At 56.0% G+C, this 27,183-nt stretch overlaps 2 protein-coding genes across 2 annotated transcripts in view; one reads left to right on the forward strand and one right to left on the reverse strand.

The window, feature by feature from the left end:
- The window catches only part of GNAZ (G protein subunit alpha z), a 53,610-nt gene extending 26,891 nt beyond the window's left edge, over positions 1-26,719 (forward strand). Inside the window, exon 3 of the mRNA XM_049619093.1 lies at positions 24,791-26,719. Within this exon, the coding sequence (XP_049475050.1) occupies positions 24,791-25,135 (345 nt within the window). The 3' untranslated portion in view covers positions 25,136-26,719. The remainder of the gene's footprint in view (positions 1-24,790) is intronic.
- Positions 1-27,183, reverse strand: part of RSPH14 (radial spoke head 14 homolog) — a 79,792-nt gene that overhangs the window by 38,554 nt on the left and 14,055 nt on the right. The window lies entirely within an intron of this gene.

The following is a 27,183-nucleotide window of genomic DNA, read 5'->3' on the forward strand; positions in this document are numbered from 1 at the left end:
TCACACGCTCTGCTGTCTCCAGCCTTAAGTGTGTGACCACCCTGTCTCTGCCTGCCCCAGTTCTTCAGGTCTCATCTCAGGTGTTACCTTCTTGAAATGCCTTCCCTGACCCCAACACCAGCACACCCCTCCATTGCAGCCTGTCAGTACAGGTGGGTCCCCTCTCGTGGGCAAGTGAATGGCTGCCCAGTTGGGCTGGGTGGACGAAGGACTGCACAGGCAGCCCCACACAGGCCGTCGCATCACTAGCCTACTCCCAGCCCTGTCCCTGTGGCGGCACAGTGGGCAGCCCTGGGCGGTGTTGGCAGCTGCCGGCCTGGCTTGCAGGGGGGAGGGGTGTTTCTGGGAAGCCTGCATTTGCCAGGCTCTGGAGCTGCTCAGGGCATTTTCTGAAGGGAGGGACTAGCAGCCAGGCCTGCACCCCACCACTGCTGCCACCCTGGTCTCAGCAGGCCTGGGGAGGTAGTTGTTCCCCAGAAAAGGAAATTCCTCATGAGAAACTCAAGTGGGGCTGGAAATTCACTGGATTCCAAATAGTTGTGACCTTTCATGCTCTACCAGCAATATCTCGGGATGGAAAACAAACAGGCTGCCGAGGAAAGACAATACCCTCCGTGATTCCTCCAGCCGGCTGGCCGCTGTGGTAGGCTGACAGCCCAGGGGAGAGCCGGGCCAGGCAGAAAGCAGAGCCTGCCTCTGCCAGCGCCTGCAGGCAGCTCCCGTCACCACTGCTGGCCCACCTCTTCTGTGCCCCTGTCCTCCTCCTGCCTAGCCAAGGCAAGTGCCACCATAGGGGATGGGACAGGACTGCTACCCATGCCTTCTTTTCTAGGGCCCTGAACTGTCTTCCCTGGGCCGCAGCAAAGGCAAGGCAGCCAAGAACCAGCCATGGTAATTTTTGCAGAAACCAAGGGAACCTGGGGGCCCGGTGCCAGGCTCTGGACATGGCTCCCCAGAGCTCTTCTCCCCGGCTCGGCTCTCAAGGTCTCGTCTTCCCTCTGACAGCGGGCTGGCAGAGCCCCCCGCCCCCATGCCTGGCAAACGAGCCACAGCCACCACCACCACCTCCCCCCACCCACCGCCCGCTGGCATCTGCGTCAGCACGTTGCCAAGGGTAACGTCAGGATCTCTAGGCTCCTGGGCGTGGAGGGCTGTGGAGGGCTGTGGAGGGCTACAGCAAGCGCAGGGCAGCACCTGGGCAGGGGGAGGCAGATTCCGGGTGTCCGTGGAACATGGCAACGAGCAGATGCAAGAAGCCAGGCCCAGCCTTGATTGTGATTCCCCACCCTCATCCTGGAAGGATTTAATGGGTCCTCGGGCCTACCTGGGGCCCCATGCCCCTATACAGTACCAGCAGGCACCTGGGGCCTCGAGAGTCAGGTGGGCCTCTACTATCGCCACATGGGACACCCTCAGAGAGCACAGGGATGTGTCACCTGACTGACCCTGTGGGGTGGCTGTGCCTATTGTCCCAGTCACTGGTGGGGGAATAGATGGGAGTGCCCGGGCTTAGGACAGGTCATGATCCCTCCCTGAGCCACACCTACAGCCTGGGGCCACACCAGGTCTCCCTGCCTCTGGCCTGCCTTTTCTGGGAAAGCCATTTCCTGGCAGCTCCGCCTTCCTTCTGGGCCTGTCCCTGGCCTCTTCCAGGAGTAAAGAAAGACAGAGCTTTAAACTCAGAAGCTCAGCCATGGTCCCCCCTCAGGCGCAGAGGTGTACCGACTAAGCACCTATCCCACTGTGATAGCCCCAAGAGGCTATGTGCCCAAGGCCCCCCTGTGGGCGTCTCACCCAACTTCTCATCACACATCCCACCAGGTAGGGCCCCAACACCCTGCTGGGAACCGTGGGAAGGCACAGGGGGTGGGCATTTGCTACTGAATCTCTGCCCCTGTGGATCTGCTAATGGACTCTGCCGCTGCTTAATGGTATGGGGATTCTTCAGAAGGGGCAGATTAAAAGGCCTGCCTAGGAAGTGTCAAAGTGTTCTCATGTGAAAACCCACAGGGAGCTCACTAGTTACCCATTTTCTGGTGGAGCTGTTAGTGTTCCCAGCCCTGTAGAGGGTCTGTTGTGCACGTGTTGTGCACCTGCTGTGTACCTGCTGTGCAGATGTAAGGCCTAGACTCAAGGCCAGACGCCAAGATGAGCCCAACCATCCAAGCAGCACAAAGAGCTATTGGGGGGGTAGGGAGGGGGGTGGCTGGTGGGGAGAGGGGCACACATCCAGCATAGTTGCAGCATCATTTCTACAAACCCTCATGTTGCCTTGGGATACCTGCCTCTCCTTCAGAACCTGGCAGGTAGCAGTTCCCAGGGGTGTCCCTTGATTTGATTTGCTTTCATCTAGGACCAACTGTGACCACAGGTGCTCTGGGCCATGGCAAGGCTCAGTGTGGGAACCCTGGCATCCCTACTGCTTATCCAACAGACAGCTGGTTGATGTGTATTGAGGAGGGTCCCTAGGGCGATGGGTAGAACACAGGAACATGCCCTTTAGGGGGTCAGGTTCAGCAGGTGGCGGGGGCTACATAACCAGACTCTAGACTATCGATGTTACCTCTGCCTAGCTCTGGCCCTCAGCTGGGGCCTCCTCCTCATCCTGGGGCCCTCAGTTCCCAGGGGAGCTGAACTACAGACAGGTCACAGGCCCACAGCCCTGTCATCCACCCACCCTAGATGGCATGTGCTATGGGCACAGGGTTGGCACACAGTGGTGCTCAGCAGACTGGACTGGGCAGGAAGCATGCAGGCTGGGGAAGAGCCAGAGTTCAGAGTCCCATCTTCTGGGTGCACAGCCACTGGGACACTCAGCCCTTCTGGGGAGCCCCTGAAAGTGCTGGGCCCTAAGGGGTGGCCTGTGCAGTGTGCCCCAGAGGAGAGGGCTGCTCAAGGCTGTCTTACAAACTGTGTACCCACACCCTAGGACTGCTTTATCATTCAGCCCTAAAGGGAACTGGTTTTGGCACTTTAAAACATTGTGTTGTGTCACAAAATGGCATGTTAAAGGTGATGCACTGTATTGCAGGAAGACAGGCTTCTACTTATTGTTAACAGAGCTGGTGATCACAGAGCTGGTCCAAAGGAGGTGATTAGAATGAGAAATAGCCAGATGTGGATGATACTTCTGCTTAGATTTAGAAGGGACTTCATATATCCTTTAGTGTCCCTAACCAGCCAGTTTTGCAAGTAAGGAAACTGAGGCCTAGAGATCATGCATCATGTGTCCCTGGGCTCTCAGAGGATGGGGAGTTGCAGTGCTCCCTCAGAGATTCCAGGGACTCCAGAATCCCCACATCCTGTAGGTACAGGGGTGCTCCACGGAAGGCCTTGGGGCGGGGACTGGTTTCCACCCTTGGGCTCAGGACAGTTGAGTGGCTGTCAGAGTTGGCCCTGCCCCCACGCCATCAGTGCCAGGACCACAGGCAGCCTGAGCAGAGTACATCCCCACTCTGCCTCATGCTCCTGACTGGTCGAGGACACAGATCCAGGAATTGTGCCATGGGGACTTGGGACAATTCCAGGGAGGCATGCCATTGACCTGCATGGAGGCCACTGGCCTTCCTCCTGCCCCCCAGGCACTGGTCTCCCTGAGCAGCTCCTTCCAGTCTCATGATGTTCCAGGGCCACATCCAATTTGTTGCAACCTCCACAAATTGTGGATGACCCTGGGACATCAGAGACCTCTTGGACCAGAGCCAGGAGGCAGGGCCTGGCTGGCAGAGGGGCCTGGGTCCTTGGAGTGGACAACCCCAGGCACAGATCTGAGCTGCTCTGAAGAGCAAAGGCAGTAAGAGAGCTGGGCCATGACAGTGCCTCCCATGGCAGGTACAGGTGGGCACAGGGCTCAGCTGGCCACACACTCTCCCCAGCGGCATCCCTCCCACAGATTAGACCAGTTCTCTCTCTGTGGCTGGCTGCAAGGGGGACAGGCACACATGCATTCACAACTGGATTTCTGGTGGCCCAGAGGTGCTGTCAGTACCTGTGAACGGTCCCTCTGCCTCCATGTGGGCTCCTCAGGCTCTGGGCCCATCCAAGGTCCTTGCTCTGTTGCCTAGCCCTTGTCATAGTCCTAACAGGGCTAAGGCCATCTGGTTCTCACCTCAGTGAACCCTGGGAGTGAGCCCATGGCCCCCACTCAGTGTGTGGCCACCCTGAGCTTCAAATGAGTCCCCACGGAGTGTTGGCTCCAGCCCATGATGGGCAGAGGTGAAGTGGAGGGAGCGTAGAGAAGGCAGCAGCCATCAGCTGTCACTCCCCTGCAGCACAGCCTGATGCCTATATGTGATCCATAGATCTTGCCAACTGATATGTCAGTTCCTTGGGCTGAGACTTCCTTTCCTGTGTTCCCAGGGAGACATGCAGCCACTGAGGCCATTGTCAATAGGTCTTTCCTATGTTCCTTCATCCCTGTTGCACTGAGAACTTCCACGGGCTCCGATTTCCTGTCTACCTTTGTGCTTGGCTCCTTGCCCGGAGTAAGTCTGCAGTCCCATACCAGCCAAACAGAAGGATGAACCTCAGCCCAGGGCTCAGGCCCACCTGCTGCTCAGCATGGCCAGCTCCTCCATCCCTGCTCCTTTCTGTATAGTGGAACTTTGGGATCCTAATACAGCCTTTCATTTATCCCATACCTCCTCATCCTTGGGACCCAGCTCTGCCATTGAGCATATCAGCCACACCTCCATGGTGGTCACCTCCTGCTGTGTCACTGGAGGCCCCTTTCCCCCCAGGCACAGGCTGTCACTAAGCATATCTGGAATGTGATCCCCATCCCTCCCCCTCTTCCACTGTGACAGACTGCCACATGCTTGCAGAATCTGCAATAGGGACCTCCACAACGCTCCTCGGATCTCTGAGCCTGGTGGCCCTCCCCAAACAGGAAGTCGACTAACTTGGGCTCCATCGTGGGCCTCCCTCATAGGCGAGTTGGGGTCGGCTTCTTGCCCTAGTGCTGACGAACCAGGAGGGAGGGGGGCAAGCAGGCACTGTCAGCACTGTGCCAGCAGAGTTGGCCCACTACTTGCCTCAGAGGACACTGAAAGCCAAGGTGGCGGCAACAGAGCCTCCCTCTCTGCACACCAGCCCACCGGAGGGCCAGAGCTGCCCAGTACCAGCTCATAAGTGTCAAATTTTCAATTTTTAAGAAGTTGATGAGCTAGCTGTTAGACATCATGTTGGTAGCTTAAAATCATCCAGGAGAACGTATTCACACCACAGAAATTGGCGGATGCTACAAATCAGCGTCCTCCCAACCTGCTGTTAAACACTCACCAGCCTACTGCAGCCAGTGACCCCAAAGCCTAGCCAGAAGGGCCCCTTCCAGGCAGCCTCATTGATAGGTGAATTACAGGATTCACCGTCTGTGTCTTTTTGAAAAGCTAGGCAGTGTCCCCCTTTTTCAGCCTCCTCAGCATTTCCCTACTCCGGCCCTGTGACCGCAGGTGTTATTTCTGTTCACGTTCATCCCGCTTGAGAACAGTAATTTGCCAGAGTGACTCCACGCTCGTCCTGGGCTCCCCCTCCCACTCTCCCCAGGCAGATTTACGAGAATCCTTTCTGCGCAGAGAAGCAGACTCCGAGCTGGGTAGTTCTGCTTTCTCTCTGTCAGCACGTTAGCAGACTAACGTGAGACCATCTGCTCGAGCCAGGGCCTGTCCAGTATTCTTCTCCATCTGAGAAGACAAGCCCTGTGATACTCATTCAGGAAGCGTTTCTTACACACCTCTTATGTGCAAGAAGCTCACCATCTAGGGACAGAAATGATTGTGTCCCTTCCTTCTCTGAGGTCAGATGAGAATGATATCACGCAGCCCCTGAAGGGCTGGGGTGGCTCGGCCAGCACCCATTTCCACTGGCCCCATGCTCGCTGTCGCTGGCCTCAAGGCACCCCTGTGAAGCAGCTGTCTGGGTTTAGAGAAGCCAGAAGGGCCTCCTCTGCCCCAGAGACGAACTTGCAGGAGAGAAGGGGGGCCGAGGCATCAGGATCAGGGCCTGGGTGGATTGGGATAAAGGTAGGGGTGGTAATCTGTATTCAATGTGGACCTTGCAGAATCCAGCCTGGCTGTGGGGGCTGTGGGAGCAGCCAGTAAAGGCAAGACCCAGGGGCTGTTTGAAGGGGGCATGGAGAGCTAGGGCACTGACTACCCTGCAGGAGAGCCAAGGTCCCGGGTGCTGCAAACAATCCCCAGCAGTCTGGGATGGGCATTGGTGCCTGCATACCCTGAGATGGTGGAGCCGGGGTCTGCTGGGGCCATTGCATCTCCCACAATCTGTGCATTTCCCCCCTCTGCCACATGATCTGCTCTAGAGGACGCCCCTTCAGCTGACCACAGAATGTCTCCATTCTGTGCTTCATGGTAACACTTCCCAGCCCGCATCCGACTTGGCTACCCAGACCAGTGGGGTAATTAATTTCCCCAGCGCATTAGCTCTGCTCCTTACGCACACATCAGAACAGCTCTGGGTTTTAAGACACAGATTATTATTGTTTTAAGGGATTTCTATAATCCGAGAACTGAAAAACAACTTGTCCACTTATCAAGAACAGACTGCAGGGTTGCCTGGGTGGCTCAGTCATTTGGTTGACCGACTTGAGCTCAGGTTTTGATCTCGCGGTTTGTGGGTTGGAGCACCACATCGGGTTCTGTGCTCAGAGCCTGGAGCTCAGAGCCTGGAGCCTGATTCAGATTCTTTATCTCCCTCTCTCTCTGCCCTTCCCCTGCTCGCATTCTCTCTCTCTCTCTCTCTCTCTCTCTCTCTAAATAAAAAAAAAAAAAAAAGATTAAAAAAAAAAAAAAAAACAGACTGAAGGAAGGAGGCTGAGAGTAGTGGGGGCCAAGCTGAGCTGGCGACCCTCAGTAACCTGCAGAGATGGGGACATAGGACGTCTGCAACCCAGGGGAGTCCCTCAACTGCCCTGAACAACACCAGAAATGCTTCTGTGCTAACAGGTTACCTGCAGGACCCCTTTTTACCCATCTGTAGGGCCCCTGAGGCCCCACTGGCTCTGACAGTCTAGAGTTTCTGGGGAGATTAGAGTAGCAGTCAGCTGAGGGAAGGGGAGGGGCCCTGGGTATCTGACAGTGGAGCAAAAGGCACTCCTACTCCCCTTGCACATGGCTCCCAACTGGACACATGTCCTCAGATCCAGAGAACAAATGCTCAGGCTGGCCCAGGAGCCCGGGCCACAGCTCACTCTAATCCTGCCTTCCTCACCTCCAGTTGGCATAGCCCTGGCTCATGCACTTTCTCTAATTTCATTAATAAACCCATTCAGCCAAAGGCCCTGGGCTGACTGAGGCAACCTTTGGTTCTTGGGTGGCTTCCCACCCTTGGGCCAGTAGGAAAGGCACTAAGTGGAGACTTCTACTCCATGGTGCTTTGTTCAGTGCCCACTGGGCTCCCAGGTACATCCCCTTTGGCTCCTTTTTTAGCCTTCTCTGCCCAAGGACAGGATCCCAGAAGGCAAAAGGGAGCAGTACCTGGCCAGATGAGGCCCCTGGTCCTGCCCATTCTCAGCTTGGATGATCTGATCCAGTCTTGACTTCCTCATCTGTAAAGTGAAACAGCCCCTCAGCTCAAGGACAAGACATAGTCTTGATGATATTTGCCATTACCTGTGCCTGTTTTTGGTGCCTCAGCGCCTGGAACTGTGGGGCTGGTGCTCTGTTGGAGAGTACAGGCACTGGAGTTTAGACCCTGGTTTGAGTGACAGGGAAGGTGGTATGGGAATCAGCACAGGCCCATGGGGAACATGGTACCATCCTGCCATTTCATTTTCCTCTCATGAGAAATTGCCATGACCTCCCCCTGGACAAGCAAGTGGGCTGAGCCTGCATATAGCTGAGCAACCCCCCCCGACCTTCCGCCAAAGCTAAGGCCAGCCCACCATATAGCAGGCTGGGGCCATGTGTGGCCTGAGCTGAGACTGGTTCCCCAGGGTAGTCTGCTCCCCAGGGAGCCTATCGGTAGCCATCCTGCCCACCTCCCCCCTTAATCCCACACACCCCTCCCAGGGCCAGGCTTCAAGTGCCTCTTAAGACATGACATCACATCATATCACAGAGGCTACAGACCCCACTGAATCAGGATAAGGGCAGTGCTGGACAGGCCTATCATGCTCTGCTCTGACACTCAGACACTTTGGCTTTTTGTACCCCTCCTGACCGGGGAACCTGGCACAAAGCTCTCAGAGCAAAGGCACTGGGGCACTGCCAGGTCTGGGACAGGACAGGTTCCTCCTAGGGGCATCCCAGTTCCCCTGGCTACAGTGGTATTGGGGGGGGGGGGGTGCGGAGGGGGGCGGGGCAGGAGGTCTCATCTGGTCAGCAAGGAACCTGTGGAAGTTGGAGGCCTGACTTCCCCCAGAGCTCTCACAGTGTGTGAGTCTAGCCTACAGTCAGTGAGACTGTGACTGTGACCACTGACTAGCTGGCCCCTGGCTCACCCTTCCCTCAAATCTTGTCCCTGTTCCCACCTAGTGCTCTGTCTGCAAGGCAGAACTGCTCTGGCTCTGTAACTAGGCCCAGACTGTCCTACCCACCTGTGGCCTTACCTGGGCGTCACCCTGGGCCACCCCATTCTCTCCCCCGACACTGCCTGTCTGGGAGAATGGGCTGGCACAGCCCTGGTGAAGCAGGTGGGCACAGGTGCAGGTGGGGTGAGGTGTTTGGGGGCTGCCCAGGGGGCAATGACACATGATCTGCACATCCTGAAGACCAAGACTGTCTCCCGAGTGAAGACGAGGACTTGAGGCCAAAAATGGAACACCACCCACTTTGTCTCACCTCCCTACCTCACCTGTAAATGACCTGAGAGGGTTGGACAGAGCTGGCCAGAGTGAGCACCAAGAAAGCACTGTCTGCTGCTGAGAACCTAGCAGGGTACAGGGTGTATCAGTGAACCAATGACAGGTACTGTACCTGTATCCTCCTGGGCAGGATAAAGCCAGCAGCCACCACCTCGGGCAAATGCAGTGTCAGGCACTGGGCCAGCAACAGCCATTCCCAGGGGGAGGCCCCTGTTTTGGCAGTGCTTGGGATCCATGGAGGGTCCCATGGGCCTGCAGAATTCCCTAAATCACACTCCCATTGTGTGGCTGCACCAACACACATGCATGGGCAATCCTTCCTTGGAGAGCCTCTGCCACTGATCAGATTCTCAACGGAGCTGAGATCCCAGAAGACCCAGAAGATTGCACTAGCCTCCCTCATCCCCTGCAGATGGAGAAGCCAGGGTTAGGGCAGTAATGACCCACAGCCAGAGGTTCCCCCTTAAGGTGTCTTAATGGGGACATCTCCCCCCGCCCCCCACCCCACCGACCCTGTCCCCAGTTTCCCATGTCTCTGCAGGAACTGGCTGCCAGTGGTTTCAGCAGCCTTTGCTCCTGGAGGTATGGCCCAGGAGTACAGGAGTATGCCCAGGAGTACAGAAGCATGCTCCTTGTTGAACAGAGTTAGACAAGGGTGTTAGGCTAGTAGGTTCCAGAGGAGTCCTCTGGAGCTAAAGTTGGGAGAGTTTTTTGTGCTCTGTTTCCTCCCTCAGTGACAGTGATGGTCTGCAAGCCCTGGGCCAGGCCTGTAATCTGTGTTGCCAGTTTCCAGTCTTCACGAACCTGCATCCTGCTGTTTGCTAATTTCCCATCGGTGACTGACAGCAGGGGGACTTAGATCAAGCTGGCAAGATTTAACACAAAAACAAATAGGAAACAGTTCTCATTTCAGCTAAAGCAAAAATGCATTGGGGCTTTAAAAGACGTGCTCCTGCCTGAGGCGGTGGGGGGGCAGGGGGTTAAGGTGAGGGCAGGTGGGGCCACAGCCTAGACTTCATCCAGTACTGCCAATAATCTGCTGGGTGGCCCAGGGGCCCCTCCCCTGTCTGGGGCTGGGTGTGAAGTGAGAGAGCAGAATATGGGAACTCCAGGAACCTTTCAGAGAAGATGTTTCCAGTGTTGTCCTGGGAATTTGCTACCCCAAACTGGGAGTTGTTTCTCATACCTAATCTGTCCCCTCAAGTGACAGGCTGCTCACCACCCATGTCACACTAGCCCCAGGGTCCTGTCACCCCAGGGCTCTGCAGATACTTGTGGGAGAGGGATGGTCCTTTCTGGTCCTTTCTGGCTTTAAGATCCTGTAAGTCGATTCCGAGGTTCAGTGAGAGCAGAAAGCAAAACCAAGTGATGTGTGTGTGTCTGGGGTGCTGGTGACACCCGCTCAGACTCTCAGGGGGACAGCTCGGCAATTGGGAGCCCCAGGGCTTTGTGTGGCCTAGATTGCCCAGGTCCAGGCTGCCCAGTGGCATAGCTCCCGGCCCCTTGTCCCTTGCGCACCTCCTGGGGAGTTTGGGCAATCCATGGGGCTGGGGCACAGCATGCACTCAGAGCTCGGATGGCTGTGTGGGTTGTGGTTGGCCACAGAAGAAATGGAAGGGGGCAAGCTGGGCTGACCACAATTGTATTCAGGCACGTTGGTTCTCAGCCCTGTGCCAGGCAGGCACCCTGGGAGAGTCGGTGGCACCCAGGCCCCAGCCCTTTCTCTCCAGGGGCTGACATCCAGGTGGGAAGACGAAGGCAGGTCAGAGGACAGAGACTAGACCCCCAGATGCAGCCATGGGGCCCTGCACACAAACCTCTAAGACCCTCACCCTGGCGGGGTGTGGCCCCCACCACACGGATGAGGAAACTTCAGGCTGCTCAGCTGGTCCCTCTCTCTACCACCTTATAAGGAGGACCCATGGCTCTCCCCTGCCCAGGGCATGAGAGTTCAGGGACTGGGAGGCTGCCACCCTTGCTATTACTTTGGGTCTCCCTAGTCCCCTCCATGTATACATGGGGAAAACAGGGGCCAGCAGACAAAATGGCCCACAGAAGGGGGGTGGAGGGTGGGTGCCGAGCTGGGTGAGAAGTATCAGCGGCGGGTGGTCCAAAGCTGAACTGCTATGGGAGGCAGGAAGTAGCTGTCTCCCGTTTCTGGCAGGTTCGGAGGGTTTTAGGCTATTAAGACCCGAATTTCAGCTTTACTGGCAGCCTGTTATCTTGTTTAAACAGGCTTTGCTGTTTGAGTAGCAGGCCTGGCCAGTGCTGTTACTATGAGCGTTGCAATTGTCACTGGATTGGGGGGCAAAGGGACAGGCAAGCAATGACTCTGACTTCTGGACTGGTCGGAACACACCCCCAACCCAGAGAAGCCCCATCCGTTGCTGGCCCAAGGCCTGCAGGGCTGAGCACTTTAAAATGGGCCACTTCTGAGCCTCCTGTCCCCCTCCCTCCCTGCCTGGACATGCAGCAAGCTGGGCCCTGGGGCAGGAGAGATCTGGGGAAGAGAAGGAGAGGACAAGGTGATAGGAAGGTCAGGGGCCCCATGAAAACCTGGACTGTCCAAGGGCATGAGGTGTGCCACCCTGAGTTGCTAATCTTTTTGTGTCACATGCTAATCTCCACTCTAGCCAGGGAGTTGTGTGGCCCCAGGACTGTCCGTCCCCAGGTGGCAGCAGAGGCTGGGGGTGATAGGAGCAGGTGCCAGGCAGACCCACCTCACAAGGTGTGGATGGGAACACACCAGTGGAGTCGGGGCCTGGGGCCTCTACACAGAACCCCCTGGGGTTGGCCACAAGGGGCTGAAGTAGGAAAATAAACCTGAGACCACATCCACCAAGACACAGGATCAGGCAGTTCCTGATCATTTTAAAGCCAGAAGAGCGCCTACTTAGCAAACACCTTTTCGGCTAGTTTTGCCAGACTGAGCCACTGAACAACTGAGCTGAAGTGAGGAAGAACACAGGCCAACTGTCTGTGAAAGACCAGGGCAGCATAAGGCCTGTCTCAGAGAGGGAGGCCCAGCCCTGCTGTCCTCAGTAGTCCCTGCCACACATTTGGGGTCCCGGGCAGGGGAGGAGGCCAGGGGCAGTATGAGGCCTGCAGGCCATTTGTGGGGCAGGGGCACTCTGCACCCACGGCTCCTCCCACCCCACCCCAGCCCCGCACGCGGCTGTGATGCCAATAAGATTGCCGACAGCGTGCACCATCTGGCCCTGCTGCCATCACCCTGCATCCAGCAGACCACCCTGGCCGGGCACTGGAGAGACCAGTGCCCCTGACGGACGGGGCACTGTGTTCATGGCAGATGATGAGCAATACCAAGAGCAGGATCCAATTGGGCCTGAAGCTGTGTAGCAAATTAAGGTAGTGACTAGGGCGGGTGCTTCAGATAGGGGGCTCACAGAAGGCCTTGGGGAGCTGATCCTCTCTGTGGGAACCCAAGGGAAGGAAAAGCATAGCAGTGGTGGAGGCCCTCAGGCGGGGAGGGGCAGGATGAGTCAGGGAGCTGGCGGAAAGCATGGTATCATCCACTGTGATAGAAGCGACTGGAAGGGTTAGGCTTTGCAGTGGTAGGGCCATGACAGAGTCACGGAGCAGAAGCAGGGAGACAGTCTGGCAAGAGATGGTAGCACTGGGAAGGAGAGGTGTGGACAGCTTCCAGGTGTGTCTGGAAGTACCATCGATGGGACAGGATGCGGGCAGAGCCCACAGCCTGACACTGGGCCCTCTGCACACCGTAGCCCCACACACACACCTGGCCTCTGCTAGGGTTGTGCCCATGGCCTGGGGTGCCGCCTCCTCCTCTAGTGGCAGAAATCAGCTCATTCATCAGTGCCCAGCCCAGCTGGCACACCCCACTCCGTGCCACCTGCCCTCAAGCTTGCATGGGGTGGTGCCGGACAGTTGGTGGCATGTGTGTCCTTCCCCTAGGGAGACTCGGTTTTCATAAGCCAGGACTGCTCCTTGCTCTTCTCTGTTTGTCCCTCGAGGCAGGAGTGTGCACTACATTCGGTAGGAGCTTAAGGTGTATCCAAGGGACTGACTGAGGTCCAGAGAAAAGGGCAGCCGAAGCAGCCAGGGGAGGTTGGGCTTGCATCTCAGTGCTGCTGCACCCAAACAGTGGTGCTCAGTGGGTGGGACACTGGGCCTCCAGCCTTCTCTCATTATTGCCTATTGACCACATTTCTGTTGTGACTCATTGCATGATAGCCCAAAGTAACTGCCGTCTGATGGCTCGCAGGACCCAAGGCTCTCGGGTAAGGTAAAGCTCAAGGAGAACCAAGGCAGCCCTCCATGGATCTGGCCGCAGAGTGGGTGGGTAGCCCTGTTGGAGCAGACAGTCTGAGGGCTCCTCACTCAGGCCCTCACCCTGTAGGGTTGCTTCCTGACTTGCTAAGGGTTCAGCTGCTGACCCTTTCAGCCTATCCACACATGCCACCCAGGGAGCCCTAAAGCTGGTAAGTCAGAGAGATAAAGGGGTCAGATGGAAGAGGGGTGGGTGCTGATCTGAGTGGACATCTGACCAAGGGTCAGAGAGCAGGGGTAACCATGGCCTACACTGGGGAGGCCTGTGGCTGGGCCCAGGGACATGAGAACAGGATGGGATAGGAAGACATCAAGTGGGAGGGTGTGGCGGTGCTGAGGAGAGGAAGCCCCCAGTTGCTGCGACAGATAGAGGGGAAGGAGGGGCATGAGCTGCTGTCCCTATGTGTGGACAGGGCTGTGTCCGTCTGTCTCAGCCTGGGCATCTTGAGGGTTTACACACAGCTATGGGGGCAGCGCATCTCCAGGGCCTTGAGGGCCTAAGTTTGGGGGGTGGGTGCAACCGACCTGGGCCTGGCAGCAGTGGGAAGCAGGGCTGTCCTGAGGGGGAGTGCTGCTCACCCCAGGGGTCCTGAATGCCTTGGAGGAGGGGACGAGGGTGAGCAACAGTGCTTCCTGGCTTGCCCACATTGCCCTGGTGGCTCTCCTCTCTGTGCTGTCCCTGCACATTGGCTCTAGAGGCAGTCAGGGGCTCATTGATTCATTAGCCTCATTAATCCAGTTCTCTAGTCTGGCAAGGCAGCATTTAGGTTTGTGCGAGGAAGAAGTAGGAAATGCTAACCAGATTGGTTTGGAAGTGACCCTGGTCATCCAGCTCTGTCCCCAGACACGTCCCCCTTTCCTGAAGCCAATAGCAGTGGGGGATGACCAGGCCTGGGTGGCTGTCGTTGTACGGGGGGCTCTCCTTGGGCGATGGGGGTGGTAGGCCTGGCAGCGGGGCCTGGGCAGTCCAGGTTAACCCTCTGAGCCCCAGTTTCTATGTAAAATGGAAATATCAGGAAGAACCCCACTGTGGCTTCCCTCCGTGGCATGTCTGGGAGCCTCTTACAAGCCTCTTCTCTGAGATGAACACAACTGGATATCTAGGCATCAGGGTAGCCTCCACACAAAGGAAGAAGCAAGGCCCAGAGCCATCAGGGGCAATTGTTGAGGTTAACACTGCCACAGGCTAACTCTGCCAAGGGCCAGACACTATCAGTGACACGACCTTCAGTGACACTACCAGCACCTCACCTCCTCTTCCATCGGGAGGCCCCCTCCACCCAGGGGTGCTCCAGCCAGGAGTAGGTCACAGAAGGACCTCCCCTCTTCTCTGTCCACTACCCTGTCCCTCAGGAAGAGTGGGGTCCACTCAGCTCCCAAAGACCCTCCCCTACCCCCCAACAAGTAGATAGTGATGGACAATATTGGTCATTCCAGCCAGCCAGGGCCAGGCCCGTGTGCCCCTGGGAAGGGACTCCTGGCCCAGCTCAAGGATCGGCAGCCTCCCGCCATCGGTCTGTGTTGCTGTGTGAGGCTCTGAGGGTGGAGGCTTTCTCCTCAGTTGTCATGGAAACAGCAGTGAGTCTGCTGAGCATCTGAGTACTCGGCTCAACAGAGGGAGGGGAGCAGCCACCCTGGGTGGCAGCTGCTATGACAGACTCTCAGCAGCTCAGCATTTGGAAGGACCCCAGGGGCTGCCATGCTCTCAGCTTGGTGAGCACAGAGGGCAACTCAGAGGCCTCCTTACCCACTGTCTCCCTGTTGGCAGCTGGACCGTAACCACATCTGCCCTCTTGTCTGCACAGTTATGGTGGTTTCCATCCAGGCCTGGGTGAGCCGAATACACAGGCCCTGCCTTCCGGGAGACAGTTCCAATGAGGGGACACATACCATGCGGCAGGGGAAGAAGGTAAAGAAACATGGATTCCAGCAGGCAACAACCTTGAGCTGGGGCTGCCTGGGGAGCTCCGAGCATCCTGTCCCCATCCCTGCAGGCATGAGCCGAAATGACTCAGGCCTCCTCCCCCTGCTCCCACACTGGGCCTCTGCCAAGCAGGAGCAGTCGTGCTGCCTCACTGAGTGGTTTTTGTCTGTCTGCCCATCCCTTCCTCCTACCATCACCTCCCAACTGCATCCCAAGCTCCTTGAGTTCAGGGGAGTATGTACAGTGGTCTCCCCCTCCGGCTCAAAAGGAGAGTGGCAAAGCCCAAGAGAGACTTCCCTGCAGCATAGCCGTCTGTCTGCCGGTCAGGGGCACAGCCACAAATCTCTAGGCTCCCACCAGGCAAGGGAGGTGAGCTCAGCCCAGCCGCAGAGGGACACCTCAGAAAGTCTTGGGCACTGCCTGATTTCGGTGTGGGGTGTGGTGGGGTGTAGAGATAGGCAGGATGTTGGCTGGAGATGCTTCTCAGCAGAGGTGAATGGCAAAGGATGTCTTGAAGCCCAGATATGCTGTTTGACCCAGGTTCCTCACTGAGTCCGTAACTCCTCTGAAAGGAGAGCGGAGTATCCGAACGTTGACCAAACAGCATCTTTGTGAAAACAGCACAGGGCCTTGTGCCTAGATGAGGTTCTGCTGGTCTAGCATCCTTCTTGCCCCTAGATCCCACCCTGTCTCCTGCCCCTAACAGTACCTGTCCCTCTTCCACTGCTTCCCTTAGGGACAGCCCTCAAGGTACGGTGTGAGGAGGCCTCCAGCTCAGGATGGGGCTCTTGCTCTGTTTCTTGCCACCACCACCCTTTCCCCGGGGGAGGCCTTCTGCCTGTACCCCTCAAATTGAGGGTAGATCCAGGCCAGGGTGAGCTCCTCTTGGACAAGCTAGAGCCTAAAAGGGAATTGAACCCTGGAAGAATGAGGACCCTCAGTGGACTTATGAACTGGCTGGGGAAGCAAAGGGTTTTGAGCCAATGGGCAGCCTGCAGTCTGGGCCCAGGCTGGCCTCTTCCTCATCCCTAGATCAGCCTCGTTTTCATAGCCACCTGGCAGGGCCATCTGAGCATCCCCTGGCCACTCTAGACTTCTCTGCAGCTTTACAGGAAGAGAAACATACACATATGTTTGTCTTAGCGCCAAAGACCTGCCGCCCCACTTCTTTGGAGACAAAGAATAAGCTGTTTCCCTGACTGACTGACGCCATCCTTGGAGTGGTTTTACTCTGGAGGCAGAACCCTGTCTTTACACCAGTCCACAGCTGCAAACACACCTAACACAGGCCCTACCCACCCCTTGCTCCTTCCAGCCAGTACCTTGGGGCATAGGTCTGAGGGTGGGGCCCACTCCCCCTATTTCTGCTGGAAAAGTCTGGAGACAGCAAAGCCAACTTCACCTTGGTAGGGTTCAGGATGGGCCAGGGAAGTCTCGGAGGCTCCTCCCGCCCACCAGTCCCAGAGCACAGGATTCCGGGCCTCACCTGCTTCTGCTGGCGATGCAGTGGGAAGAGGCAGTTGGCACTGCACTGAGGATGGGCACCAGACTGCCCACTGGGACATGCCACTCACCGGGTCAGCAATGCCCCACCCTTCAGACCATGCCCTGCCAGCTGACGGGGAGCCCCCGTCTTTGGTGCCCCCAAGCTTCCACCACAGAGGGAGCCCAGAGGGGCCAGAGGCTTGGCTGTTACTTTGTGAAGGGTGCCAATTTGATGTCCAGCCCCATATGAAACCTCCCCCTTGGCCCATCCGGCCATGGCGCTGCCAGGCAGCCTCAGTGCCCAGGTCCCACCCTTGGCGCCCTTGGCACCTGGCACTCTGCTGCCCGGGGCTAGGCCCGGTGGCTCAGCTGCAGGGTGGGCAGCTATGGGGCTGGCTCCATCCATGGTGAATGGAATTCATTCATGTGCATAGCCCAGCCTCCAGCCTTACTTCCAGTGTGAAAAGCCGAATTCACAGTTCCCATGAACAAACACTCCAGGCTTTTCTACAACAGGCAGACTTGAGCTTTCCAGGTTATAGCAAAACTGAGACCTCATATTAGAGATGAGGAAACTGAGTCCCACCTGGGCTCTGAGGCCCCAGCTGAGCCAGTGCCAAGGCCTTGGCCCCCTGCTGCATCCCTTCTACCACCCTTCCCAGCTTACCCACACAGCAGCTCTATGCCTTGGCTGGTCTTTACTCCAGGGCCTTTCCCTGCCCTTCCTTTTTCCTTTTGGAGCCCTACCCCCTATAAGGCCCGGTAGAGATACCCCCTGCTCCAGGAAGCCTCCTCTTTTGGCTCAGTCATACCCCTGATGGCTGCTAGCAGCCACAGTGTCTGGGCATGGGGACTTAGCTTTCCCTGAATGTCACATTTCAGTCCTCAGCCACCTTGTGAGGAGGCACGCTACTCAACCTCGTTTTACAGGTGGAGAAGCTGAGGCTCAGAACAGCTGAGAGCTGGTGACTCACATATCAAGGATTCTGACCCTTGTTGAACGCTCCACAGCCACACCACTTCATTCATTCCATCCTGCCCAGGACAAGCTCATTGATGACAGAACCATTGGCTCTCTCTCTGTCTCCCTTATGCTTAGAACAGCATCTCATGCAAAAGGGCACCTGGAGAGGATCTACCAGGGAGATAAGGAAGGAGTGAGGATTGCAGGGGCTCAGCAGTGAAGGGGTGTTGAAGTGTTGACAGGCCGAAGTTTCCAGGTCAACTTGACCCTAGGGTTCAGGCTAGTGCTGGGAAGAGTTGAAACCTTGACATCCCCTGCATTTTGTGTGAGGTCTAAAGCTGGAGACCTCTGTGGATACCAGCTGGCCGTGCCCTGTGCTGTGACCACAGTGAGCCCTGTGCCGAACCCTGGAGAGTGGGAACCTGGTGAAGAGTGAGCAGACAAGGAGACAGGACGGGTCAGCACAGAGCCTTCCCCAGCCACACAACATAACACATGCTACCACCTCCTGGCATATCCCCCACTCAGATTTACCCATCAGGCCCCCATTTGGCCTTCCCCATGTTCCAAGGGTCTAGTTGATGGCATGTCTAGCATGAGTCAGCATTTGCATATGGCTGCCCAAAACCAGTGTGACCCTGGAGGGTCAGGAGGTGCTGGTCCCACCCCCCCCCCCCCCCCCAGAATGTGTGTCCACATAAGAGAAGAGGGCACTGGGAACAGGGTGGACTGGACCAGTATCCCAGGAGGACTACAGAGCTGGGAGCTGGTATGGAAACCAAGGCCACCTGTAGTGTGGGGACTCCACTTTCTGGAGACCCCAGAGGGAGCAAGGAGCAGCATCCATACAGCCAACCTCTTCTTGGAACAGAATAGTGGGGGACCTGTGTGATAATAACAAGGCAGCAAGGTTCGCTAAGTGCCTGTATCTAGACAGGGGCCGTGCAGCATGCCTATGGCTCCGCCCACCCGAAAGCTAGATGGGGCCTCAAGGCCCAAGAGACAGGTGGAGGACCCAGGGCCCCACAACCAATGATGGAAACCGTATGAGTCTTTGTGTGCGTTTTCTCCATTAAAAGCCACACCTTTTGATGAGGCTGCTCTTACTACCTTCTCACAGATGAGGGGTTGAGGCACTGAGAGACAAGCATTTTGCCCAGAGTGACACAGACTAGAGACAGCCTGTGTAAGGTACTGCGGAGCAGGTGAGGGCCAGGAACAAGGAGTGACGTGGAGGTAGGGGCTGGGAGAAAGATGAGAGCACCCATATCTTGAAAGGCCAGCATGCCCCTCTGAGGAGTCCAGCTTTAGCCCCAGGAGCTCAGTCAATAAATCTGGGAATTGAGAGGGTTTCAGAGCATGCCCATGCCCCTTCCCCACAGCTTAGTCCTCAGTCCCAGTGGTGGTCAGTGAATCACCACATACAGGACCTGGGTCCTAACAGAACACCTGTGGTGGCCTGTGAGGAGAGAACAGGAAGGGCACCGCCCTGTGGGCACCCAAAGGTCTGGGTGGCCATCAGGAGAGGTGCGGTGGATAGAGGTCAGACCTTGAGTCTCTGAGGCCCTGGGCCTCTTTCTCTTGCCTGCCTGCCCACCGTTTGGTGCTGCTGGAAAGTGACATGTATGTTGCTGTGTGGGTTGGTCAGGCTATGGTGTAAGGTACCCAGCTCCAAAAACAGGCCCCACCCCTCGTCCGTCCCAGAAGCCTGTTGAGTTGCAGATATGCTGCACACAGGACCCCACACTCTCTATCATAGACTGTGGAGGCAAACTGCACGAGACCAGAAACTGGCTCAGGCTTCAGGAGGCAGGGAGGATGGCCCAAGAGGGCAGGAGACTGAAATGAGACCCCTAGAGAGACAAGTTAGAAAGACCCAAGGCAGGCTGGGCTGGTAACCTGGTAGTCCTTAGCCAGCTCCCTTACCCTGTTCCCCTACCTCCCTCTAGAAACTACAGTGCCTTAGGGGGCTGAGCAGTGCTCCCTGCCCCAGCCATGCAAGGAACCAGAATTCAGAGAGGGACCCAGGACCACGGCTGGAGGACACCCGCTGTCCCCTCTACCTCAGGCAGGCCAATGAGCTCTCAAGTCAGTAGGAGGCAGATGTTCTGGAAGAGGCTGTGCGGGAAACGTTTGGACAGACCCTTTTGCCTGTAGCAGGGCCCATTATCCTCATGTGCAAAGTGCAGCAGCTGTACCTGAGTGTCCATGATTGGGTTCCAGGCTGGATTTCTGGGACAGCCCTCTCCCACCCAGCCAGCACGCAAGGAAACCAAAGTCTGCCTTGTCATGACAAAGCTCATGGGCCTGACCTGTTAAATCAGGGAAACAATGGTAACTGGAGGTGCTCAGCCTGGCACTTGGGGCTGTCCTGTGCCCCACTAAAAAGCTAAGGGAACCTAGTGCAAGGACGCAGGCCTCCTTGAGGGAGGTGGGTCTTCCACTGAGAGGTGAAAGGAGACAACAGACAGCCCTGTGCTGGGGCAAGGGGCAGTGAGTGACATGGGAGAGTGCACAGTGGGCAGCAGCAGCAGCCATGGGAAAAGGCCCAGTAGATCTGGGCTCTTCTCATATCAGCACCTTTATTCCTCCTCACAGTTATCTTGACATTGAACGCCGTGACCATCCCATTTTACAGATGAGGAAACCAAGGCCCAGAGAGAAGAAATGACTTGTCCAAGGCACATCAAACACTGGTGGTGACAGTGAACACCAGGCACCTGGCTCCAGACCCGGTACTTGTAACCAGGGATAGGGGACAGCCCTTTTGTGACACAAGGAGAGCCATCGTAGAGAATCAGAACCAAGGGGCAATGTACCAACTCCCCCCACCACCACCACCACCACATGCAGGCTCTCCTTTGCATCCCAGCTCACCCTGGCTGTTGGCCTCAAAATGTAGCTGGTCCCATCCAGGCGACCATGGGTGCTATCACATGGTAGCCATGTGCCTGGTGAAGGCCTCTGCTGCCAAGTTCAGCACTGAACAGAGACTCCAGACTCACAGGCCAGCTAGCTCCTTAGCAACAGGCCATTAGGTCCAGCCTGGTGACATCCACAGGCCACCCTGGGAGAAAGTTCATTCAGTGACACTGAGTATATTTGGACCTGTCCAAGCAGGAGCTTTCTTTTTGCAAATGGCCAAGAAATTACTTCTTTACCACCCCAGGGATTACATCCAGCCACCCAACTGCCTCTTGCTGTCTGACATGCTTTGTTGCAAATCACTCATTTCTCACCATTGGGCAGTAAGATTCCCGCCACTGCATAAGCTTCTGATGGGAATCATCTGCTCCATGTTATTTATATAAATGAATGCGCAGACAAATCCCAGACTCCTAGAAAGTGCCATTTTTCTGGTGAGCAGGCCCTGGGGAGAGCTGGGTGGGCCTCAGAGCCCCCGGCTGGCATTGCAGGCAGCTGCTAGTGGGTGTGTTGCCTCCTGGGTGAAACAACCATGACTGCTCCACTGGCAGCTGGAGCGGTAAAGGCAAGAAGGGCTTCTTCCTGGAAGAGCAAGCGGTTGTTGGAGATACAGGGCTCTTAACGGAGCCCTGGGAGTCAGCCTGTCTGGGCCCCCATCTCCCCACGTGTGAAATCTGTAGCCTCCTGCTCACAGCACAGCCATGGGCTGCAGAGGTGGCCTCTCAGATTCTGGGTCCAAGAGGATGTTTGTGTCAGGCTAATGGAAATTTCACAGGACAAGGGGGTGATATACTAGCGATGATCCCAAAGTTGCCCCTGCCTTCATTTGCTGTAGGGGCCCAGCGGCCCAGTTGGACCTCAAGAGGATGGTGCCCAGTTTTCTCTTACCACCTTTGGGGCCCTCTGCGGCAGCTCTGACCCATGATACCAAGTGGGCAGAGTCATAGGGGAACTAAGCGACATGGGGGAGCCCCACCCAGGCCGAGGAGCAGAAGAATGGGGCCACAGCTGGTGTCCAGGCTGTGCATACCTACCGAGGGCTATAGAGAGAGGTACCAGGGGAAGCCCTAAAGGCCAGACTGAGGGGCTGGGGCAGGACGCATAGCCAGACATGTGCTGCTGCGAGGTGAACAGGGATATGGGGGCGGAAGTAGAAGAGCTTCCAGGAAGAAGGGGTCTTAGGTGAGGCCATAGCGAGCAGAACGTGGAGAGGAGGGGAAGGGAGGCCCTGGAAGCTGGGCGGGGAAGTACACCAGTGGCATTCCTCCCATACTCACACTCATGCAAGCTTCACACAGTTTCCAGAGTTACAGCCCAAAATAGCACGTTCCTTTTTCAATGATTTATGCTTTGAGGTGTCAGGACACTGCTCTGCCCACCTGGGAGCGCTTGGAATGAAGGAGTGAGCACACGACAGTGACAGTAGCACTGAGGGCACCGAGTCAAAAGGCCAGGGGACTCCAGCTCCACTCTGCCCACCGTCACCAGCTCTCCTCAGCCAAGGGGCCTCATTTGCAGCTACAGGGGGCGCTGGCCAAGTGGCACCCCTTGTGGGCCATTAGCACCCAGAGAGCAGTAGGGGATAACAGGTGGAGTGCAGCATCTAGCCTGGTGCTTCACAAGCTCTGAAGGTCATGTGCGTTTCTACAAGCCAGTACCCAGTCAGTGCCTTCTGCAGGCTGTGCTGAATCCTGCCTGGCAGGGCCCATGCAGGCAGGGCATCTACACAGATAGAGGTTTTGTGGTTATTCTTTGATGCCTATCACCTCGCAGGTGTGTAAATGATGGCCAGCGTGATTACCCATGGTTTATCCCAAGGAAGAGAGACAAGCAGGAAACCTGAGCCCCCAAAAAACACAAAAGCAAGAAGGAGACTCCTGTGGTCCTAGGCAGTAGTGATCCTATGAGCGTTTGTGAGGCACTGCCAAGGGCATGGCTGCCCTGTGAGGAAAGTGCCTGAGTTCCCAGATTTTCAAGTACAGAGGAACATGAGGCTCAGGGAGATGTCTAAGGACCAAAAAGTCTGCCAAGAGCTGTCTGTGGGGCAGAGGTTCACAAGGGACAGGAAGGACTGGTCAGTTGGGGCTGAAGTCAGGAACCTGGGGTGGATATTGAACAGGAAGAGCAGCTGAGATGGCCATGGGGTGGGAGGGGCCCTGTGGCCCGTTGACCCCTTCAGTGCCACGCAGGGCCTGCCCTCAAACGACCGACCAGCAGAGGCCTCGGCATGAGCACCGGCCAGCACATACGCGCTGTTTCAGCATGCTGAGAACACCCTCCTGCCCCTCCACTTCCCAGACTCTACAGCCTGCCCAGAGCTGCTGGGCTTGGACCAGGTATAAGAGCTACCTTGGCTCTCACCCCAGGTGACCCAGCAGATACCCATTCTAGGAGCCTGGCTGTGTCCTGGCTTCTCTGCCTGGCCCCCACTCCATGAACACCAGCTCCATACCCTGGGAACTGGCCTGCTGGGTCCTGCCTGCTGGGTCCTACCTGCTTGTGGCCAGCCCGTCCCCCTCTGAGTCCTGGGCACCTGTCATGGCTCCATCACCTGACATGAGAGCTGGGGCCTGTCACTGGCCCTTAGGGCATGCTCAGCAAGTGTTTGCTCATTGAATTCATGCATACGTGCTAATGACTGTTTCTGTTATTTATCTGATGTGAAGTTTGGGGTCAGAAGCACAGCCCCTGATTATGACATCATTCCTGTGAGAATTGATAGCTCTGTTAGGCTTTACAGTGTGGCTTCCAGAAATCCATTAGAGCTAATTAGTCTCCAGCAGAATGTGACATTCCTAGACCACCACTTATCTCACTTTTGGGAACATCATGTGACTCCTCCAGGCACTGCTGGGGATGGGAATCCTGCATCTTGTTTCTCTCTGGAGAAGGGTCCCCCCCCGCCCCTGCTTCCCCAAGACCTGAAACCACCCACTTTCCAGGGTTTCTGGTATTTCTTAGCTCATTCTAAAGAAGGCACAAGATTGGTTTTGGAAAACCTCTTCTCCAAGGTGGAATACGGGATCTGAAGACCGCTTCTCTGAGGTTGGAGAGTAATGACAAGTACCTCTGGGCATCCTCTCCCCACTCAACCTGGTTCCTTCCTAGCACTGATGCTATTAGACCGTGTATCTCAGACAATTCAGGATCTCTGGGAGAGCAGGGTTTCACTGTGGCATCCTCCTGGACAACCCCACCTGGGGTGATCTCACTTGGGTCCAACAGTACTGCCCATCCACCCTCCAAGTGAGCCTGAACTCCTGGTTGTGGAACATGGAGCACATTTCCTGCCTCTCCAAGCCTCAGTTTCTTCATCTGTAAAATGGGAATCAGAAGGTGTAAGGACTGAACAAATTGGCATGCCATGGCCACACCATCAGCACCAGCTGCAGCTTCCTTTGTTGTTACCATGTCACCGGTGATATAATCTAGTCAGAAAGTCCTTAATTCCGACACCCTGGATCTAAACTAAACTAGTTCCGGGCTTTGTTCGGACATTTGGCTTGTTCGTTTTATTTTAAAACGAGGGGCAGCTTTCACCATAGTAACTCACCAGCAGTTCTTTTTAGAAGCTAGAATTGTCAGTTCTCTGTGGAAATGGTGAGTGGTGAGTTTGGGAGTCAAATACATTATGTTCCCTAAAAACTCAGTTACTACAACCCATTTAAGGTCCTCAGAAAGAAGGGGGTAAATAAGGGCCATTGCCACACTCTGGTCACTGAGCCTGGTAGGCCTCTGTCCTCACATGAGCGCAATGACCTGGGCGGGGCAGAGGGGCCTGAGCCTTCCCCAGCTCTCTAGACTGGAGCCTTCGGTTTTGGAAGCACAGGCTGTTAGTTCACAGATCTGGCTGAGGACTGACGGCACCACGTGGCAGGGTCAAGGCTTAGAGGACTGGCCCAAGCCCTAGCGGGCTGGAGCTGCTGGCTGGGCAGGAAGCTGGCCACGCTCACATTGAGGGAGATGCGATGGCAGCATGGGGGACTTGAGCCAGCGTGGGGTGGCAGGGGATGGGGCCCTTAGCTATGAGCTTGGAGTTGCCCAGGTCCCTGCCGCTAAGGGAGGCCATGAAGCAGCCCCGAGCCACAGAGGAGGCACCGATGAAGCAGAAGCGCCCATTACTAACAAGTGTCAGGGCGCAGAGGGCGGTGCCAGGCACTGTAGGGGCTCCAGAGCCCGTGGGAGGCAGGTGAAGACAGACTTGGCCTCGCAGAGGAAGACTTCCCAATAAAAGGGTGAATTTTGCAGGGCCAGTGCTGGGCTGGGAGACCTTCCCAAGGGGCCTTTCTCTCTGAAGGGCTGTGGGTCTAGGGCCTTTCCTTGCTGCATCCCCTGATTAACACCAGCATTTTCCTGCCTGCAGAGTCGAATGGCAGAGAGCCTGCGCCTTTTTGATTCCATCTGTAACAACAACTGGTTCATCAACACCTCACTCATCCTCTTCCTGAACAAGAAGGACCTGCTGGCGGAGAAGATCCGGCGCATCCCGCTCACCATCTGCTTCCCTGAGTACAAGGGCCAGAACACCTACGAGGAGGCCGCTGTCTACATCCAGCGGCAGTTCGAGGACCTGAACCGCAACAAGGAGACCAAGGAGATCTACTCCCACTTCACCTGCGCCACCGACACCAGTAACATCCAGTTTGTTTTCGACGCGGTGACAGACGTCATCATACAGAACAATCTCAAGTACATAGGCCTTTGCTGAGGAGCTGGGCAGGCCAGTTTGCCTGTGGCAAAACCCCTGGGGTGTCACACCCCCACTCGTGCTAGGGAGACCCAGCCTAGGGGCAGAAAACGGGGGACCTGAAAAATGTCCCCCCCCCCGGCCCTCCACCTCCTTGGCCCCCACATTTCTGCAAACATAAATATATACGGATAGATTGCTAGGTAGGTAGACACACACGCACACACGCACACACACACACACACACACACACACACATATGCACACGCACAGTCTGGAGATGGCAAAGTTCCCCAAAGCGTTGAGGCCTCTTGAAGACTTAAGCAGTTGTCACCATGTTCACTATGAGCCCTTTATGCCCCCTTCACTTTGCCTTCCCGAGCCGGCCCCGCTCTGCATGGGGGTCCTCGTGGGACTATGAGGAGAGGCGGCTGGGTCATCTGGAGGAAGCCAGCTCTGCCCAAGCTTGGGACTGGGGACCTTGCTGCTGACCAGGAGGGAGGACCAGAGCAGGGTCCATGCGCCTTCCCTGCTGGCCACGCCTACTGCTGGCCTACTCTGTACCACGTTCGTTCTGGAACCAGGGTGCAAGGCCAGATAACAGCACTAACCAGACCTCTAGCCACTCACAGCTCTTTTTAAACAGCTTCAAAATATGCAGCAAAAATCCACACAATAACATGAGTGGCACGATTTGTTTCAAACTAGGCCAGCTGGGTTCCAGCTTTTCTTCTACTAGTCTGATGTTTTATAAATCAAAACCTGGTTTTTCTTCTCTGACATCCTTTTTTTTGGCCAAATCTCGTGGTGTTTCGCAGAAATATGGAAAATTTCAAATGCAGTTGAGTATTCTTTTTTAAAATGCAGATTTTCAAAACATATTTTTTTTTCAGGTGGTCCTTTTTGTGTCTGGCTTGCTGAGTGTAAAAGTTGTTATCTGGATGAGTCTGTCCCTCTGCTCCCGAGCGACACTGGGGCGGACGGCCGCCCTGTGGCAGCCTCGTGGGGCCGCGTTGTACATAAGCCTGTGCAGCGTCCTCTTGTTACTGGTGCGATTTCTGCTTCGTTTTTATTTCAGAAAATAAATGTGATGTATTTAAAGAAGGTTCCTCACCTAGGAGCGAATGAACAATAGCTAAATGTCTTTGGTATTTAAAGAGTAAATTATCCATTGGCTTTGCAAGTGGAGGAAGGGGAAGCAAGAGATGGGGCCCTGGCCCCTGCACACCTTACACCTGAGATGGGCTGAGAGCAGCTACAAGTCCTGTGAAGGCTCAGCGAGCGTTGTAGCCTGAGGGAGGCCCTGCTGGGACCTCGCACTCTGGCCCTTCATGTCCCAGGGCCTGTGGCACCCACCATCATGGAAGGACCTTGGCCGAGGGCCGCATGTAAATATGAACCCCCGCTGTTGAGAGGGAAGGCACCGCCAAAGCCCTTGCCAAATCTCCTTTTCTCTTAGCCTCTGTTCGGTACCTATATGTCCAAGGTCAGTGTGTGGAATCACAGCCAAGGACTTTAAGAGATGTACAGAGGGAAAGAGGAGCTGGTGATTGTATGAAAGTTAAAGATTGTCTACTTTAAGAAAATAAAATACCCTGAATGAGCTGAGCCTTGTCCTGATGTGCTGTATGTGTGCGGCTGACATCTGGGAGGGTGCCCAGAGACACCTTCCGTGCCCAGGGTGCTTTTTCTCTCCCCTAACCCACACATTTAGGCAGAATCATTTAGAAATCAAGACAGGGGGAGGCCTGCCAGGCCCCTGTGTCTGGAGGAGCTGAGGTTCAGGGGTGATGATGGCTCCAAGACCCCTGCCCAGCAATGGCCCAGGCTGCACCAACACCCAGACCCGTCATACCCTAAAGACACCTCTGCCAGAGTCAGACTCATCCCCACAGAGTGGAAGAGGTAGAGAGCCTGGAGGGTGCTGACAATGCCCAAGAGTATAGGGTGGGTCCTACAAGGTGTGGGGAGGAGGGGTCCCCCCACTATCCCACCGTTTGCCGACCCTGGCTTGTGTGGTTAGAGGCATCTCCATGCGGTGGAAAGCACTAGTTAGTCGTCAAGCAACT

Source organism: Panthera uncia (assembly GCF_023721935.1).
Source record: "Panthera uncia isolate 11264 chromosome D3 unlocalized genomic scaffold, Puncia_PCG_1.0 HiC_scaffold_8, whole genome shotgun sequence".
NCBI classification, from domain to species: Eukaryota; Metazoa; Chordata; class Mammalia; order Carnivora; family Felidae; genus Panthera; species Panthera uncia.